The sequence below is a fragment of the Microtus oregoni genome, unplaced genomic scaffold (genome assembly GCF_018167655.1).
Source record: "Microtus oregoni isolate MIOR12 unplaced genomic scaffold, Mior012 000020F_ref0000438, whole genome shotgun sequence".
NCBI classification, from domain to species: Eukaryota; Metazoa; Chordata; class Mammalia; order Rodentia; family Cricetidae; genus Microtus; species Microtus oregoni.
The window spans coordinates 13,604,093-13,624,504 of NW_024543079.1; the positions used below are offsets into that span (position 1 = coordinate 13,604,093).

Consider the following 20,412-nt stretch of genomic DNA (forward strand, 5'->3'; position numbering starts at 1 on the left):
CAGTGTAAGAGACCCTATCTCAAAAAAGGAAGTCATACTTGCGTAGTCAAAGAGACAAGAGGCCAGACAAACCAGTAAGAAGTTAACAGGCAGAATTTGTCATCATTTCATTGTGTTGGTTTTGCTTGTGTCCTAAGATGCAAAGGTCAGTGACTCTTAACTGTCTACAAATAGAATGTGATTCTAAATATCCTGTTTGATTATGTTTGTTTGAGTTTTGAAATTTCTTCAGATAATAGTAAACAGTGAGGTGGATTTTTGTGGTTTTGGTTGTTCAAAAAGTTTTAAAATAGAACATATAACGAGGAATGATGGTATACCTTTTGATCCCAGCACCTAGGAGGTAGAGGCAGAGGCAGGTGGATCTCTGTGAGATGGAGTACAGCCTGGTCTCCTTATGGAGTTCCAGGTTTTCTGAGGCTACTTGATAAGACCATATCTCAAAGTAAACAGAGAAGATAAGTGAGTGAGTGTGTGTGTGTGTGTGTGTGTGTGTGTGTGTGTAGAAACAAATAGGAAAAAAACCTATCAAAACCAAAGAATATATTTCTATTTTGTATAGTAATTATAATATTGTGATTCAATTAGATTTTATTACATTAAATTAGGGTTTGTACATTGAAGAATTCCTTCCATTGGTTTGCATAAGCCTTAGAACTTATAGCAGGCAACCTTGTCCTTTCTAATGTTCTTACATGATAAGTAATTAAACCAGGTCTCATACAATTAAAATTTGCCTGAGGTCTCAGAACCAGTTTAATAGGATTATATTTAAACATTAGTTTCAAATTATCATTTTTCTAATCCCCAAATTTTGATTCCCATTCTTTTACTAAAGTAGAAAACATTAAAACTTAAATGCAGCCAGGCGATAGTGGCGCATGCCTTTAATCCCAACATTCTAGAGGCAGAGACAGGTGGCTCTGTGAGTTTGAAGCCAGCCTGGTCTACAGAGTGAGTTCCAGGAGAGCTCCCAAAGCTACACAGAGAAACCCTGTCTGAAAAACAAAACAACTAAAAAAACCAAAATATTGAAATGCTAATGCTACCAGGTACCACAATGGCAACAGGAACAATCAGTCAATAAATGTTGAATGGAAAGAGGGCCTGCTTTTGGTCCTAGACCCCACCGCTAGCTTACATCCGAAATAATCACACAGAAACTATTCATTTAAACACTGCCTGGCCCATTAGTTTTAGCCTCTTATTGGCTAACTCACATCTTGATTCAACCCATTTCTAATAATCTGTATAACACTATGAGGTTGTCGATTACTGGGAAAGATTATAACCAACGTCAGTCTCAGGCAGGAGCTTCATGGCGTCTCACTGTCTGTTCTTCTTCCCAGCATTCACTTCTGTCTACTTGCCTATCTAAGGGCTGCCCTATCAAGGCCAAGGCAGTTTCTTTATTCAACCAATGAAAGCAACACATAGACAGAAGAACCTCCTACACCAAATAAATATTTGAAAGTCTTGATACCAGATTAAAACTTGGGTGAAACTTTTATTTAAAAAATAAAAAATTTTTAAAAAGATTTAAATTACGTATGTCTTTGGCTTTGTACACATGAGTGCAGGTACTTGTGCAAGCCAGATGAATGAGAGCCCCTGTGGCTGAAGTTAAAAAGCAGCTGTATTCCTCCTTGGAACTGAGCTCTGGTTCCTTAGAAGAGCAGTTTGAGCTTCTCAGCTATCTTTCTACCCCTATTTTAAAATAAATGGGTATGAATGGTTGCCTACGTGTATGTGTATGCACCTAGCAAGGACAGAAGGAGTTGAAACCCCTGAACTATGTGTTTGTGAGCTACTATACTACATAGATGCTGGGAATTAAACATGGGTCCTTTATAGGAACATGTGATCTTAATCACTGAACCATCTCTCCAGTCCCCTTATTATTTTGAAGCGGTTTCATGTAGCTCAGGCTGACCTTAAATTGGCTGTGTAGCCAAGTAGTCAAGTATGACTTTAGACTGATCCTCTTGTGACTAACTCTCCCATGCTAGGATTGCAGGTATATGCCTCCATACTCAGTACCCAGTTAATGAGGTGATGGGACTGAACCAAAATCCTCATGGATGCCAAGCAAGCACTCTACCAACTAAGCTACATTTCCAGCCCATATTGTTGCTACACTACTTTTTTTTTTTTTTTTTTTTTTTTTTGGCTACAGTATCTCACTATTTATCTCTGACTGTCCTGGAACTCACTGTAGACCAAGCTGGCCTCAGATTTACAGATATCTGCTTGCCTGTGACTCCAGGATGCTGGGATTAAAAGTGTAGGCCACCATAGCCAAATTTGTCTGCTTCTGCCTCTCAAGTGCTGCCCTATTACTATTATTAAAGAATTACTTTATGTATGTGAATATTGTTATGTATATATGTGTACCGCATTGTTTCTGGTGCTTATGGAGGACAGAAGCAAGCATCAGATCTCCTGGAACCAAGTTAGAGGTGGTTGTGAGCTACTGTGAGGGTGCTGGGCCTCAGTTTCTCAGTAAGAGCAGTGAACACTCTTAACTGCTGATCCATTTCTCCAGCTGAACCTCATTATTATTATTATTATTATTATTTTACAATTATTTACTTGTGTGTGTGTCTAAGTTGATTCTCTCCCTTAATTCATCTCCTGGGGATGGAACTCAAGTCTTCAATATTGGTAGCAAGCTGAACCATCTCACCGAGCCCCTTCCCTATCCTCCTTATTTATTTTTTTGAGTCAAGTTTTGCTAGGAGATCAGTGAGCAACAAGAGATTCAACAGGAGTTGTTAAGTTGGGTCAGAGGCCCTAGTCGTGAATTGTACATTAATATGTAATCTATGATACTGCTCTGGGATTCAAGATCCTCCTGCCTCAACCTCTCAAATACTGGGATAATTTGCATCCACCACCATACTGAGCTTTTGGGGAATTGGGGATGGATCCCAGAACTTTTATGAGTGCTAGGCAAACATTCTACCAACGGATCTATTTTGTTTGTTTCTTTGAAACTGAATCTCACGTTGAAGCCCTCACTGGCCTGAAACTCTTATGTAGAGCAGAATGGCTTCAATCCCACAGAAATCTACCTCTCAAGTGCTGGGATTAGAGGCAGATCCATCTGTCTGGCCCTAGGTGTTTGTTTGTTTGTTTTTAAAGATTTAAAGTTTTTTTTTTTTTTTTTTTTTTTGGTTTTTCTAGACAGGGTTTTTTAGTAGCTATGGAGCCAGTCCTGGAACTCACTCTGTAGACTCAAATTAGCTTCAAACTCACAGAGGTCCTCCTGCTTCTGCCTTCCAAGTGCTAGGATTAAAGGTGTGTGCCACCACTGCCTGGCTTAAAGTTGTTGTTCAATGCAAAATTTGGTAGAATCACTCACTGGACCTGAGATTTGGTTAAATAGCCATGGTGAATAATGGTGTGATAGGTTCCACTTTAGGGTAATAAATACAGGCTAACTCAGATTTTTGCTATTATATTTAGTATTTCTTTGGATTCTTAATATGTATTAACTTTGCTTATAGTAAATTCAGATAGTGTTTGTGCATTCATGCACACATGTGCGTGTACACATGTGCACATAAATAAGCCTGTATGTACAGGGTAATTGCTGAAAGATGATGTCAGGTACTCCATTGTTCTTTGCCTTATTCTTTTTTTTTTAAATATTTATTTATTTATTATGTATACAGTATTCTGTCTGTATGCCTGCAGGCCAGAAGAGGGCACCAGACCCCATTACAGATGGTTGTGAGCCACCATGTGGTTGCTGGGAATTGAACTCAGGTCCTTTGGAAGAGCAGGCAATGCTCTTAACCTCTGAGCCATCTCTCCAACCCCTGCCTTATTCTTTTGATAGATAGATATCTCTTACTATACCTGGAACTAGACTGACAGTTGGGGATTCTAGGCAGTTTCAAATGTGTACAGCCACACTTTGTGGATGCCGGGCTAGAACTCATGTTCTTAGAATTGTACATACAGAAAGTGCTCTCTTACCTACTGAATAATCTCTGCAACCCCAGATAGTTCTTTGTTTTAATAAAACTATAAAACAAATTCAGTGTTTTACTACGAAATATGGAATCTGTTATCATTTGTGATTTCTGGTGCTAAGGATTGAACTCAAGTCCTTGTGAATGCTTTTCACATTTGAGATATGTCTTTCATTTGAGATATGAACCTACTTTATTGTTAGGTGCTTGTAATCCAGGAACATTCCAGTTTTCTGTTTCTTTTGGGTTTTGAGATTGAGCCTTATAAAGAATCATTCTTATAACTATGAAATTGTAATGTTTTAAAGGAAGAGGCTGAATCAGTTTTATTTTATTTTTTTTTTTTTTTTAAATATTTATTTATTTATTTATTATATACAATATTCTGGTGCCGGAAGAGGGCACCAGACCTCTTTACAGATGGTTGTGAGCCACCATGTGGTTGCTGGGAATTGAACTCAGGACCTCTGGAAGAACAGTCAGTGCTCTTAACCACTGAGCCATCTCTCCAGCCCCTGAATCAGTTTTAAGTATTAATTTTTGATGCATCCTTTGTATGATTTCCCCCTATAGATTTTTATGCATTTCTTCTAAATCTCACTGAAAGTTTAGTGCTCTGAATGTTTATGGTGACTTTATTCTATAGTTTTTCTTGAATCTTTTGAGTCTTGGACTGAACCTCTTTATTGCAATTGTTCAGATCTTTCAATGGTTTAAATTAAAGACATTGTGATAGCTTGAGGGAATGTTTGTGGGATAATATGGTAGCTGGTCATTCTTGCACCTAAAAACTTGGTATAATAAAAAGGAGTCTGACATGGCCGTTGCCTTTTCTCATCTGCAGGTGTGTGTGGTTTCAGCGCAGCATGGCTGTGGTCATCCGCTTGCAAGGTCTCCCAATTGTGGCGGGGACCATGGACATTCGCCACTTCTTCTCTGGATTGACCATCCCTGATGGGGGCGTGCATATTGTAGGGGGTGAACTGGGTGAGGCTTTCATCGTTTTTGCCACTGATGAAGATGCAAGGCTTGGTATGATGCGCACAGGTGGTACAATTAAAGGGTCAAAAGTAACACTGTTATTGAGTAGTAAAACAGAAATGCAGAATATGATTGAACTGAGTCGTAGGCGTTTTGAAACTGCCAACTTAGATATACCACCAGCAAATGCTAGTAGATCAGGACCACCACCTAGCTCAGGGATGAGCAGCAGGGTAAACTTGCCAGCAACAGCACCCAACTTTAATAATCCTTCGCCAAGTGTAGTTACTGCTACCACTTCTGTTCATGAGAGCAGCAAAAACATACAGACATTTTCCACAGCCAGCGTAGGAACTGCTCCTCCAAGTATGGGGACTTCGTTTGGGAGTCCAACATTCAGCTCAACCATTCCGAGTACAGCTTCTCCAATGAACACGGTCCCACCACCACCAATTCCTCCAATTCCAGCGATGCCATCTTTGCCACCGCTGCCATCCATTCCCCCAATACCAGTTCCTCCTCCAGTACCAACATTGCCTCCTGTGCCTCCTGTGCCTCCCATTCCCCCAGTCCCTTCGGTGCCACCTATTAACCCATTGCCACCCATGTCAGGCATGCCACCCTTGAATCCACCACCTGTGGCACCTCTACCTGCTGGAATGAATGGCTCTGGAGCACCTATGAGTCTGAACAATAATCTGAACCCTGTGTTTCTGGGTCCATTAAATCCTGTTAACCCTATCCAGATGAACTCTCAAAGCAACGTGAAGTCACTTCCCATCAACCCTGATGATCTGTATGTGAGTGTGCATGGAATGCCTTTTTCTGCAATGGAAAATGATGTCAGAGAGTTTTTCCACGGGCTTCGAGTTGATGCAGTACATTTGTTAAAAGATCACGTAGGTCGAAATAATGGGAATGGATTGGTTAAGTTTCTCTCACCTCAAGATACATTTGAAGCTTTGAAACGGAACAGAATGCTGATGATTCAACGCTATGTGGAAGTCAGTCCTGCCACAGAGAGACAGTGGGTAGCTGCTGGAGGTCATATCACTTTTAAACAAAGTATGGGGTCTTCTGGACAAGCCCATCCCCCTCCACAGACACTTCCAAGGTCAAAATCGCCCAGTGGGCAGAAAAGGTCACGGTCAAGATCACCACACGAGGCTGGTTTTTGTGTTTACTTAAAAGGGCTACCTTTTGAAGCCGAAAACAAACATGTCATTGATTTTTTTAAGAAGTTGGATATTGTGGAAGATAGTATTTATATAGCTTATGGACCCAATGGCAAAGCAACTGGTGAAGGCTTTGTAGAATTCAGGAATGATGCTGACTATAAGGCTGCACTGTGCCGTCATAAACAATACATGGGCAACCGCTTTATCCAAGTTCATCCAATTACTAAGAAAGGTATGCTAGAAAAGATAGATATGATTCGAAAACGACTTCAGAACTTCAGCTATGACCAGAGGGAAATAGTGTTAAATCCAGAGGGGGATGTCAGTTCTGCCAAAGTCTGTGCCCATATAACAAACATTCCATTCAGCATTACCAAGATGGACGTTCTTCAGTTCCTAGAAGGAATCCCAGTGGATGAGAATGCTGTACATGTTCTTGTTGATAATAATGGGCAAGGTCTAGGGCAAGCACTGGTTCAGTTTAAAACTGAAGATGATGCTCGTAAATCTGAACACTTACACCGTAAAAAGCTGAATGGGAGAGAAGCTTTTGTTCATATAGTTACCCTAGAAGATATGCGAGAGATTGAGAAAAATCCCCCAGCCCAAGGAAAAAAGGGCTTAAAGATTCCTGTTCCAGGTAATCCTGCAGTACCAGTGATGCCTAGTACAGGGATGCCTGCTGCTGGAATTCCCACTGCTGGAATACCCGGTGCTGGGATACCTGGTGCCGGAATGCCAGGTGCTGGAATGCCTAATGCGGGTATGCCCACTGCTGGAATGCCTGGTGCTGGGATGCCCAGCGCTGGAATACCCGGTGCCGGAATACCTGGTGCCGGAATACCTGGTGCTGGAATACCTGGTGCCGGAATACCTGGTCCCGCAATGCCCGGTCCAGCAATACCCGGACCAGCAATACCCGGTCCCGCAATGCCTGGTCCTGCAATGCCTGGTCCTGCAATGCCTGGTCCCGCAATACCCGGTCCCGCAATGCCTGGTGCCGCAATACCTGGTCCTGCTATGCCCGGTGCTGGCATTCCCACTGCAGGAGGAGAAGAGCATGTCTTCTTGACTGTAGGATCGAAGGAGGCCAATAATGGGCCGCCATTTAACTTCCCTGGTAATTTTGGTGGGCCGAATGCCTTTGGACCACCACTTCCCCCTCCAGGATTAGGAGGTGCCTTTGGTGATGTTAGGCCTGTTATGCCTTCAGTTGGAAACAGTGGTTTGCCTGGCCTAGGACTGGAAGTTCCAGGTTTTGGAGGTGCACCAAATAATTTAAGTGGGCCGTCAGGATTTGGGGGGATCCCTCAGAATTTTGGAAATGGCCCTGGTAGTTTAAGTGCTCCTCCTGGTTTTGGAAGTGGACCCCCTGGTCTTGGAAACGTTCCTGGGCATTTGAGCGGGCCTCCAGCATTTGGGCCTGGGCCTGGGCCTGGCCCAATACATATCGGGGGTCCCCCTGGCTTTGCAGCTAGCTCTGGAAAACCAGGACCTACAATAATTAAGGTGCAGAACATGCCCTTTACTGTATCTATTGATGAAATTTTAGATTTCTTTTATGGTTATCAGGTAATCCCAGGTTCAGTATGTTTAAAATACAATGAAAAAGGTATGCCTACAGGTGAAGCCATGGTGGCCTTTGAATCGCGGGATGAAGCCACTGCTGCCGTCATTGACTTAAATGATAGGCCTATAGGTTCGAGAAAGGTAAAGCTTGTTTTAGGGTAGCCGTTCACATCAGTTCTTTAGGGTATATCTTCATGTTGCTGTGATTAATGCATCCAGATTGTTTTCCTAGTATTTCCAGGTTAGAACCTGTGGATTGTTTCTATTGCAGATAGATTGGTTTCTATAACACAGAGCTTGGTTGGCTGTTTACAACCCACAGAATAAACATTGCAGTTTGTTACAGTAAAGCTATCTGGAGGGAACACCAAAAATAATTTGGGCATACCAGTAGAAACCATTTCTAAAACTTGTTGATCTTATAAAGCTTATCAAGGAATCTAGATTGGCTTCTTTTATACCACATGGGATGAAGAAGATAGAAACAAGAGTAGAGCTCATGGAGGGTGCTCTTGCCAGTTACTGACAACTGGAAGTTTTGCAATTTGATTTAAAGTTGGACATATTTGCTTTGTTATAGGGTCAAAGCTTTGTCTACAACCTACATTTTCTTTTAAAATTGAATAAAGTCTCTGTATCTGGATTCATTGTATGTACCTTTATTGCTTCTTGAGGGTTCTTGCTGTATAGATAGTCCTGCTTCAGATGTTGCCGCTATTTGCCTAATTGACTCACTTGTAATGAGTACAACTACTTCGTTGGTTTTTAATTAATTTCTAATATAAAAACTCCACACTTGGTTTGTGCTATATAACCCTGAACTTTGATTTCTAATGTCACACTTATGATTGTGTGGAATGACTTTTACCATAAAAATAAACTATGGAGTCCTCTACTGGCCTTTTTTGGTTTGAACGCTAAGTTTTATTAGTTTAGTAAGTTTAAAATTGTTTATATTGTTTGGATGGTAAGGGAAACCAGAAACCACTTTAGTAATCAGTGTTTAGGTGTTTGATTTGAAGTCCTTATTGTGATGGACTAATTTAGCAAATTGCTTTTGTCCCAATTTTAGGTGACATTTGGAACAAAGGGGTCCATAAGAAAGAGCAGTCTATCTTGGAATTTAAAACTGAAGTTGAAGTTGGTAGTTTGTTAGCATTATTATTGTTGTAGAATGTAAGATCCCTAAGGTGGACTGTAGGTTGGTGTGTGCTTAATTCTGTCAATTTGGAGGCTTTTGGTGTAGTTGTTTGATCACGAGCCTGTTCACAAATATTCTTATGCAGAGTACAGCTGTCAGAGGAGAGAACTGAGATGACTCCTTGCGTTTTCATTTTCTTTCCTTTTGGCAATCAGGGCACCAAAGTAGGGGATCACATAGACTTTGGTTGGCTAAATGTCCTTTTCATAAAAGTATTTGGTTCATTACATCTTGTTTATTTACACTTAAGGGCCTTTAGGGGTTTTTCTTTATTTAAAATGCTTGAAAACTTTTATATTAATATACAGAATTGAAGATTAATGAATAATCATGGAAAATAAATTAAATCTTTCACAGACCTTGCTTTGATTTGAAATACATCAACATTATTTACAAGTCTGCATTTGCTTTTAAAAAGAGACATTTCTTGTATATACATATATGTATATGTACACACACATACATATACATATACCACACACAAACATGTATGTATGTCTATATGTAGTGCCTTTGTGGTGTTCTAGGGTAGTGGAACACTGAAATACAGTTTCGTCGTTAACTCTCGAGTTATGAGTGGCAACAGTCCCTTGTGTGATAAAGTGTGGAAAACCTATTCACTGCTGTAGTCTTGGAGGGCAATAGTATGGAGTTTTTGTTTAGGGAACGGATTATGCAGACTTTGAAAAGAAGTGGCTGCATTGTGAATCACTTAGTAACTCACAGATACAATTTATTCAACAGATAGATAACTGTCTCAAAAAGCAATATGTTTATATGTGATGTTTTTTGTTAAGTAATCATTTCTCATTCCAAAGACAGAATGTGAACACTTCAGAACTACTTGGGGCATCTTATTTCAACTCCTGGTTATTTTCCATTGGAAAGCTGACTTTCTTTTAGAAAAATTGGTTGTTGGAAGGTGACATTCTTTTATTCTTTCTCACTATTTTGGTTGTATATTCCTACACATTTATTAAATATTTCATACACTCAATTGCACCTATTGTTATTTCTACATTTTAGATAAATGCTAAAAAGAAAAACTTGGATCTCACTGTTCATTAAATAAATTAAGAAAATAGTGTTGGTGTAGAAATCAGAGAGAACTGTGTTCTGCATTCGCTTGGGTCACAACAGTGTTTGTTGTGAAATGTAATTAAATGCTCTGCCCTCTGGAACTTCAGTTTGTGTATCTATCTATGAGATTATTAACAGACCTAATTGCTAAGTATATTGTTTTATCTTGTTCTGGGCATTGAAGTTTCAGTTTTTGTTTTAATAACCATGAAAATGTGTTTTATGAAACTATTTATACCTCTCGACAAATTTTCTCCAGAACTAGGTTTGGTATAGACTTGAATTTACATAATCTTTTCGTTTGTATGGCATGAAGGCTTTGTAAAGCTCTGCTCAAAGAGTGTTTGTAAACACTACCCAGGTATTCTCAATTTCACGTGTAAATTCTATTGTCTGTTTTCGGTGTCTTTGATATTAATGGATGAGAATATTTTCCATTAGGTTTATTTTTTTCCTAAGTTCTGTTGGTGTTTGGTTTTTTTTTCCTTTTGCTTTTAAAGGATTAGCAAAACCTACAAATGTATTTTATAAATAAGCAAATTTGTAAATTTTCTTGAACTTCAGTGACAGATTTAGTTCATAAGCATAATTTGGAGGTGTTTTTTTGTGATTATACTAGTTTGGATGTACAATTATTAGTGGCTGTTTTGGGTTTTGTTTTAATCCAACAGTGTTAAGTGAAATATCGTTCCTGCATTAGGAAATGTCAAACTTACTGATAGTAATACTCAGTGTAGTTAAGATCAGTTTTGACCTGTTTGATGATAGGAGTTTGTATATATATATATATATAGAAGTAAGCAAGCTTACCCAATTTGGGTGAAAATGGTCACCTTGCACAAAAAAAGGAAACACAAAAGCTTACTCAATCTCCATCTTGATGGACCTGTGATTGTACAAGTATGTGAAAATAAAGTGCACTCAGTCTAAAAGCACTGGAAAATGAGTTAAGAATGTGTAAAAAATCCGTTTTGGGAAGAGATTCTGGTGGTGATCACTTTTGAGTACTTTTCCCACTCACAATTGCCATGTGTAAATTTTTTCCTTCAGCTGTTTTATTGGCAGTTCTATAGTCCAATTTAGAAACCAGTGCAGCCGAGAGGCTGTCGGTGTGACACACCATGCCAGCACCTACTACTGTGGCATCGTTTAGCAGTTTTTCACTTATAAAGAAGAAGTCTTGGATACTGTTCAATAAACTTGTCACAAAATAAAGGCTGATGCTTTTAATGCTTTAACTGCACAAAGTATGTCTTTGAGCTGTAATACCGCTTTTTGGATTTTTGTGTTTAACAAATGACATATTTGTGCCTTTGGAAATGTGGATTTGGTTATTTTAGAGGTAAAAATTGTTGTGTGTTCTTGTCTAATGCTGAAGTGTGGGAAGAAGAGGATGCTTTGGGATGGCAGGGAGGAAACTTGATTCTAGGTCAAATCTGTGGTATCGGAATTTCATTTTATTGTGTGTGCTTTGCTAGCTAATGGCTTCGTTATGTGGATTTGGAAAACTTGAGGACCAGATACTCCTCATCAGGAGTCTCCAAGGGGTCTCTGAACTCTCATTTTTAAATAATGGTTGCAATGGAAAAGTAAAAGAAATTCTCGGAGTAGATTCTTTATTTCACTGCTTAAAGCTTTGCTTTTGTATTTCTTTGTGATGGGTTTAAGGCGGGGAAGAAAGGGGAGCCAAGTCACTTGCTGCTTCGTGACATCGCTGTTTTGGGTTTTCATCCCTTTCATATTTGTTCAACTTACGAGAATTAGGAAAGGAAGTTGTCATAGACGGCTGGTTTATTTTTTTAAAGGATGGGTTAGAATTGCAAAAGTTAGTGGGCTGTTCCCTGAAACCACAGTTCTTGGAAAATGCTTGTAATTTTTATCTTTATTACATAAGACTTTAGCTTGTATTTGAATTTTCTGTTGTTTAAGAAAGTCTGAGGGGGCTGGAGAGATGGCTCAGTGGTTAAGAGCATTGCCTGCTCTTCCAAAGGTCATGAGTTCAATTTCCGGCAACCACATGGTGGCTCACAACCATCTGTAATGGGGTCTGGTGCCCTCTTCTGGTCTGCAAACACACAGACAGAATATTGTATACATAATAAATAAATAAATAAGTATTTTTAAAAAAAGTCTGAGCAGACAGCCTACCACTGAGCTACAATGTCCTGCTTTAGATGAGCTTAGACTAATACATAATCCCAGGTAGCAACTGACTATTACAGAGCTAGGGTATCATTATACTGCCTAGGCTAACTTAGATGCGTTAAAGCACTCTTCGACCTCAGCTTTTGGAGTAACTGAGCAACAGACATAGGCCACCTTGTCTGAATCTTAAAAACTGATCAATGTTGAGTAAGCATTTGAAAGATGATTAAGTGGGATCCGCCACCCCCACATACACAGTGTAGCTTTACCATCTGAAAGGGGTGGACTCAAGAGAGGTCACTTCTGTAATTCATTGTTTTCTGCTATCTAACATTTTACACAAGAAAAGAAATAAGTTAGGTATATGTATGCCCAGCATTACTCTACCCAAAATAGATTTTAGAAAATATAGGATCTAAATTTAGATACTTTTTGGGGTGGGGGGGGGGCAAAGTTTCTCTGACTGTCCTGGAACTCTGTTTTGTAGACCAGGCTGGCCTCAAACTCAGAGATTATTCCCTGCCTCTGCCTCCCAAGAACTGGCATTAAAGGCTGTGCTACCACTCCTGGCCAAAGATTTTGTTTTTTTAGTATAAACTCTGAAAGCTCATGAAGGCTTAATGTAAGATAGTTTGAAGAGTACTGTGGTAGTACCTTTGCAGAAGGCACAGTTCAGTGAAGATCCTTATGTTCAGCAACATAAGCAAGTTAATCTATTAAATGGTAATTATTAGTGTGTTCTTCTGGACTTATTTGTGGTGTTTTGAGCTACGTTGTATGTCTGAAAGTCAAAAGCATCATTAAGTATGGCTTTTCTGGATCAGCATAAGTCACAAACAGTCAAGACAACATACTATTAAATATCAGCCCTGCTACTGAAGAGTCCAGGAGAAATGATCCTGATGTAAACAGTCCAGCCCCAGGTACAGGATAGCACTTCAAAAACACTGAGGCAGTATATTAGGGGAGAGAATCTCACTAATCAAGTTCTTTGATTTCTCTTGAGCTCCGGAACCTCCCTCCAAAGAAAGTCAGGACATAAAATTTAGCAGATGAGTTGTAGAGAAGTGATGAATGACAAGGCTGATACTGCTCCCTGTCAGACATCTACACTCTGGCCTAGGGAACAATTAATTTTTTAGTCTCTTTTCCTAATCTGAAAGGAGGTAAAACAAGTACAGAGGCATAGCAACAACCTAATTCACCCCACGAGTTGCCTTGATGTTCAATCTCTCCCGCCACCATCAGTTTTTTCTTTTCCTACTCACATAGTAAATCATCTGGAAGCCAGATGATGGGTCTCAGTAGAATGTAGTTTCCTGACAAGTAGAGAGTGTTTACTTTGAGCTTTTTGCTCAGGATGGTTACATGTGACCGTACCAACAGTAACCACGTTGTGCTGCTACATACTAGCGGTTAAATGGTTCACACTTAAGAAAGGCTAGTCATTACATATGCTTCTAATCCCAGCACTCTGGATCAGCCTGGTTTACATAGTGACTTCAAGCCAGGTAGGGCTACACAGTGAGACCTCACTCATCTCAAGGGAGAAAAGAAAAAAAAGTTTTGCTGTTTGAACAGTCTTCTACATAACAAATCATTTGGCTACTGATTGCCTAATGTCTTGCTCCTTTTTGAATTAGACCTCTCCCTTTTGCCACAATGTTAGGTTGCAAATGGGGCCAGGTGGCTGGCACAGCATGTTATTCCCTTCAGCCTTATGATCTGTGGGACCATCAATGCCTCTTGGCTATAAACTTGCTCAGGTGGCTATTTACTACAGTAGATTCCTCTTCGTTCCTTTGATGGGGGAACTCAGCTTCATACACTTAGATTTTCATGTAGCTATAACTTGACCATATGTCGTCCTAACACATTTTTGGGCAGTTGTGTGCCGAACACAACAGGTCTTAATGGTGGGAAGGCAAACGAAAAATGCCTGTTTCTTAAGAGATTAGATTCTTAAATTCATACATATAAGTGCTTAGTTGTACTTGGAACTGAATGTAACACAGGAACTGTGTAAAGGCTTTCCTGGCCAGTCCATAAAGATGGTCAGACAGTTAACACATGTGAAACTAACTCATGGTTATACTATAGCTTCCCCATTGGAAATTTTAGTTTTCCAGACAGGCGTTTTATAGAAGAATCCTTAAGAACCTCCATATATTCCACCCAAGTGCATTGCTCCAGTGAGGAGTATGGAAGCATGCTCTCCCTTAGTTTGCTGTGCTGCTCAACTTGTATGCACACTGGTGAGACAGTGGTTTTTGGCAGTACCCTTGTGATGCTCAGAGATGGTCAGGGATTACCTCACAACACCCCATGTATAACAGGCATTGAATATGTTAAATTGTAACAGGGTAGGATAGAGACAGAAATGACTACCGTTGAAGGTAGCTGCTGCAAGTCTCCTTTCTGAGGTGAATTTTATCACACGTTTGTCTTAGTATTTGCATTTGCTGTTTCAGATTCACCCTTTGAGATCCTGTGAATGTGGGGTCCAGCAAATCCCCTGTTCCTGTTCCAGTAATAAGGAGATTATGGTGGATGTCCTTTGCCCCTATGTATAAGGCTAGTTAATGAAGGCCATGGAAAAGAGGCCTTGGAGACACAATAGGAAGATTTTAGTGGTTACCTTGATCTAAGATTGGACTGGATTACAGGATGTGAATAGTGATATAGTATGGGACAGAGGAATCCCCTTTGGTACCATCAGTTCTTGTGACCCATGGCAAATGTGTTCTTTGGCCTCTGTTTATAAAAGGGGATTTAGATTACCCTGTCCAGTTATAAGCATCTATGGTTCTGTGAACCCAGCTACTCCATTTCTTTTGAAATCTGAGAAGATAAAAGCATGGAACTAAAGTGATTTTGATTTAGCCTTTGTGTGACCCTTCCCTTTTCTGTGTGGTGGAAACACCATGTTGTCATTTAAGTTGTGAGTGCCCCGTGAGCCAACGAGGAGCAGAAGTGGTGCTGCACCAAGACCCAAAGGCACACTTAACTCATTTGTGAGTGTTAAAGGAGAAAATACATTGTAGGCATCCTACCAAATGAAGGACCCTTATTATTGGTCACTAAGTCCCTAGAGGTGCCATCACCACTCTCATTTTATTTAATTAATTAATTATTACTGTCTTTTTGGGACAGGGTTTCTCTGTAGCTTTGGAGCCTATCCTGGAACTAACTCTTGCAGACCAGGCTGGCCTTGAACTCAGATACCCGCCTGCCTCTGCCTCCCAAGTGCGCGGGCCACCACTCCCATTTTATAGATAGAGGTTTTTCAATTTACTTTGTAGCCCAAGCTGGCAATAAAATAATCTTCCTCCGTGTTGGGATTACAGGTATGAGCTTTGAACCTGTCTAACTATGAGTGGAATTCTCATGGATGCTCGATTACTTCATAGATAGCAAGTGTTGCCTGTTTCTCCTGGATCCGGGGGAGGGGGACTGAAGTCGCTAGCAGTATGATGTGCCCCAAATCAGAAATGCTCCATAATTTTAGTTCCCTAACTCCAAGTAAGCATGGAGAAACAAAAGCGCTACCTGCTAACTCGTCCTCAGGTACTGACCAGGCAGGTTTTTTGAAGTGGGCAGATGAAGTTTGGTATAGTATGTGTTCAGAGTCTCTGGGTGAAGAGGAACTCAATGCTAAGGTAGTTGAGTTCCTCCATATCCAGTTCTCTCAGCTAGGTCTTACTATTTTTTTTTTTTCTGTGAATGGTCCGGCACAGGTGAGATGTTTGGCTTTGGGGTAGTCTTCACCGGTTTTGCAGTTGGATGAGTGGTCATCCCAGTACAAGGTGGGAAACTGCTGAATTTTCCCACTTTGGTTTTCTGTGTGGCACATAGGTTTCTTAGAAATACATGCTTCAGAAGGAATCTCACTTTAAAATTTTAATTTGTGAACACAGTTTTATTAGTCCTAAGATACATATGACTCAAGAATGGCACTTTATAGTAAGGACTTGGACATGATGAGGCACACCATTAATAACAGCACACAGGAGACTGAGGCAAGAGGGATCTAGAATAATAGGCCAGCCTCCTCTACAGACTGTCTTAAAAAGAAATTATTTGGTTCAGTTTGTGACCTATGAGATGTCTTTGGAGCTGCTGATTTAAATTTGGAGAATCCGGAAATTAGAGTTGCAGGGGTAAGAAAACAGCTGCCTTCTCCATATCCCTTGAGGACATGAGAAGGGAAGAAAAGTGGCGGTGGGTATAGTCTTGTTTGGTTGGTTCACGGGGAAGGGCTATTCAGCGGGTGGTGGTGCTTCGTTCGGGAGCCTCTGGAGGATTTCCTGATTGGCCTCCAAGACTCATCCAGCATCTGTGAGCTGCTCCATCTTGCCAAGGTAGGCAACAGAGGTGTGAGCTGGACTGGGTTGTCTGAAGGAATGCTGCTGCCGCTCACACTGACCTGCTTGTAGCCGTTGCTACCTGTACCATGACCTTGGGTAGAAAAAGGAAGACAGGGATTGCAAGGTTGCCTGGTTAAGCTCTTGGGTTTGAAGAGGCTCATGTAACTCCTGAGCTTAAAGGACTGAGAAGTGAGTTTTAACCATCTGGTGCTGAGTTAGTTACAGTAGAACCCAGGAAGAAAAAGTTTGTTTTTGGGTTTATGAAAAGCAGCTGGAGCCTGTTAATGCATAGAAAAGAACATCATTAAAAAATAAGGGCACATGAATTTTGTATTTGTGAAGAGAATCCCTGTCTCCAGTGGTATGCAGATAACTTATCTCCCAAGGAAAAAACAGGAGAGTCTTAGGTATTTAGTCTTTCCTTAAACCTACCAGGGCCACCTGCTCACATAATATTGGTCCACTACAGTGATGCCAGCTTCTCTCAAGTGTTTTGAGTTTCTGTTGTCTATAGGTTCGTGATGTCTAGCCAAGGTATACTAGCAGAATTTGTGACCTATAATTAAGCATTTGGGAGGTGGAGGCAGAAAGATATGGGCCAGCTTTGGCTTTCTTGTAAGTTAGAGGCATTGTGGGGTATATCAGATCTTGCTGCAAAAAGTTTCACAGTAGGCAAGGAGGTGGAGAGCCATCGGAAGAATGCAGTTGCCCATAATTTTAGGTTAGATACAGCACCTCCAGAGAAGTTGAGTGCCGCTGTTGGGAGCTTGGGTAAGGCAGCATGCATGAGTTAGGCTTGGAAGATGGTGGTGGCTAGCATGCTGATAATTCCAGCCAGGTTATAAGTACTGTATATTAGGAAACTTGCACATATTATTTAATCTTTAGAGCTAGTTCCTAACTCCCTTACAGATGAGGAACCTAAGGTTTGATCATTTTGCCCAAACTATATAGGTAGGACATCATCTGGTACAATAGCGTCTGATGGGTAGGAAGAGGTGAGAACAGTTATTAGAGCCTAATCACTGTTGGGAGGTCCATACTTTTTTCTCCATCAGATTGGTAGTGAATATACAAATGTTCTTTTCTCCCCCAGGAGAGAAGGGAGTTTTACTATAATCCAGAAAGTTCTAGGCCAGGCACGAAAGCTCACACCTTTAATCCCAATCCTTGGGAGGAAAAGGCGGGAGGCTCTGTGCAAGTGTGAGGCCAGTCTGACCAATATAGCAGATTACAGGCTAGTCAGGGCCACATGATGAGATCCTGTTTCAAAAAACAAAGTTCTGAGGAGGATTTAGGAGTCCAAATATTTGTGTTCTAATCCTCCCTAAACCACATGGCCACAGCCAAATTCTGCCTCTCCTCTGCCTGGGGTCACAGAATGTGTGTTAGATGGTCATGATGTTGCAGATATAAAAGTGAGATAGAGGGTTTCATTTGTTTTGAGACACATTATCTTTATGTGAGCTCAGGGTGGACTCGGACCTTCTGTCCTGGACTGCAGACATGCACTGCTTGGAAAATGCATGTTTAAGTGAGGACATAGAACTGTACAGGGCTTAGAAAGCTCTGAGGCCGGCAGTGGGAGTAGAAAATAACAAAAAGTAAAAAGGAATGAGACCCCCTAGTGACCGTGAACAAGGCAGAGAAGGTGGGAGCTCTACCTTCTAGGTGTTCCCATCTGTAGCTTTGTACTAGTCCACTGGAAAGAGGAGAGCTGTCAGAGGGATCAGAAAACTCACCTCTCTTTGGTGGCTTTAACATTAGACCGGTGAATTTAAATACTTTCTGAAGGTCCTTGGCTTATCCTATATTGAGCAGGAATTCTGTACCCAAAGATCTAGGAAGCATAAGCCAAACCTCTTAAGTGATAAAATCTCTTACTTTCCTGTACCCAAGTCACCTCACTGTGGTGTTTAAGAGGGTTGAAACGCAAGCCTCCTGTATGAAACATGAGTCTGGATAAAGTGTGTCGCTGTTGATGGGGCATGGTGGCAAGACTGTAATCCCAGCACGCTGAAACCAAAGGCAGGAAGGTAGTGAATTTAAGGCCAACCTAAGCCATCTGAAAAGATGCTGTCTCAAAACAAGTTCTGTGTAGCTGTTTAGGAATAATAAACCATGGTCAAATGCACCAGGAATTTTAACCACAGATTCCCAAACAGACTTAGAAGACTTGAGAAATTGATAACCCCATCAATTACAGATAATTTCAAGGAAATTTGGCTCAAAAAGTGTATTAGCTATCAGGTGATTTGTGGTTTTTCTGTAATCCCAGTACTTGAGATGAAGAATTGACAGTTGAGGCCAGTAAGGGCCACATAAGTCATGTTGGGTGGAGGCTGGCAAAGCAGCTCAGAGGAAGAGTGCTACAAGTGTCGGGTGTACAAGGCTATGAATTTTTGTTTCCATATTCCTGAGATAGTCTCATGACCCAAGGTGACTGTAAGCTCCTAGTTTTCTGTCCTCTGCTCCCAGATGATGGGATGGTAGACATGATTCTCAGTGAAAACAGCAAATTCTTAAGGTTTTTTTTTTCTACACAGCAATATTCCAATAAGAAAGAAAAGGGCATGTCTGTGAGAAGAAAAAAATAAAAATAGAAAATCTTGGTTGCATAGGAAGCCCTGACATTGAGACTGGAAGCAATGCCAACTTAGTAACATCACAGAGTTAAGCCCCATATGCTCCTTTGCACACGGTGGGTCCACGGTAACAAGGCTGAAATTAAGTGCAGACCCTTTGTAGCCCAAGTGACCCTCTCTTCCTGTAGTTGCATGGTTTTTCAATGCCCACTTCTCCCCAGGGAGGAAGAAGGACAGCAAAGTTTAGGTTTTGGTTTGCCTCTTTCCTTTTTCATTTGTTTGCCAAGGCAGGGTTTCTCTGTAGCTCTCACTGTCCTGGAATTCACTCTGTAGACCAGGCTGGCCTCGAACTCACATAATCCACCTGCCTCTGCCAACACTCAGCAGTGCTGGCATTAAAGACGTGTGCCATGACCTTCGGCAGTTTTTGCCTATTTTAAAACTAATGAATAAAATCAGTATATTTTATCCTTCAGATTTATCCAGATTTCAGTTATTAATAATCTGTTTTGTGCTGATTGGTTTTCTGTAAACATAACTATCCATCCTCATCGATGCTAGGAATGTTTCAGGTTTTAGGTTAAAATAAGCAGATCTGGGCCGGGCGGTGGTGGCGCACGCCTTTAATCCCAGCACTTGGGAGGCAGAGGCAGGCGGATCTCTGTGAGTTCGAGACCAGCCTGGTCTACAAGAGCTAGTTCCAGGAAAGGCTCCAAAACCACAGAGAAACCCTGTCTCGAAAAACCAAAAAAAAAAATAATAATAATAATAAGCAGATCTGCTCTGAGCATTTTTAGTCAAGCTTTGGACACAATGCTTTAATTTCTTCTGGGTTAGAACCTGCCAGTGGAATTGCACTTGGACAGGTGTATATCTGACTTTCTGACACACTTGCCAGGCTGTTTCCCAGCGTGGCACATTTAATACTTTCACCATCTCCAAGAATCTTACATCCTTTGCCAACATTTAGCCTTGTTGGTCTTACATTTAGCCACTGATGGGTTTGTAACTATCCCATTGTAGGTTTTTTGTCTTTTGTTTGGGTTTGGTTTTTTTGAGACATGGTTTCTCTGTGTAGCTCTGGCTGTCTTAGGACTAGCTCTGTAGGCCAGGCTGGCCTCGAACTCACAGAGATCTGTCTGCCTCTGCTTCTGCCTCCCAAGTGTTGAGATAAAGGCTTGTGCCATCACTGGCTTGCCCCATTGTTTTATTTTGCATTTCTCTAGTCATTTACAGTGTGGATCATTTCTAAGCTTATTTCTTATTTATGTTTTATAAAACATCTTCAGATCTTTTGCCTATTTATTTAAATTGGTTTTTATTAAA

At 40.8% G+C, this 20,412-nt stretch overlaps 1 protein-coding gene across 10 annotated transcripts in view; it reads left to right on the forward strand.

Moving 5' to 3' along the window:
* The window catches only part of Cpne1 (copine 1), a 41,464-nt gene that overhangs the window by 9,684 nt on the left and 11,368 nt on the right, over nt 1-20,412 (forward strand). For 2 of the 10 annotated variants that reach the window (XM_041670132.1, XM_041670133.1), the window contains exon 3: nt 4,825-11,453. The exons of 4 other annotated variants lie outside the window; for them this stretch is intronic. In XM_041670132.1, coding sequence (XP_041526066.1) covers nt 4,847-7,870 — 3,024 coding nt within the window. In that variant the 5' untranslated portion in view covers nt 4,825-4,846 and the 3' untranslated portion in view covers nt 7,871-11,453. Of the gene's footprint in view, nt 1-4,824; nt 11,454-20,412 lie in introns of those variants that run through there. 4 more of the 10 variants (XR_005976031.1, XM_041670141.1, XM_041670138.1 and 1 more) reach the window with 4 other exon arrangements.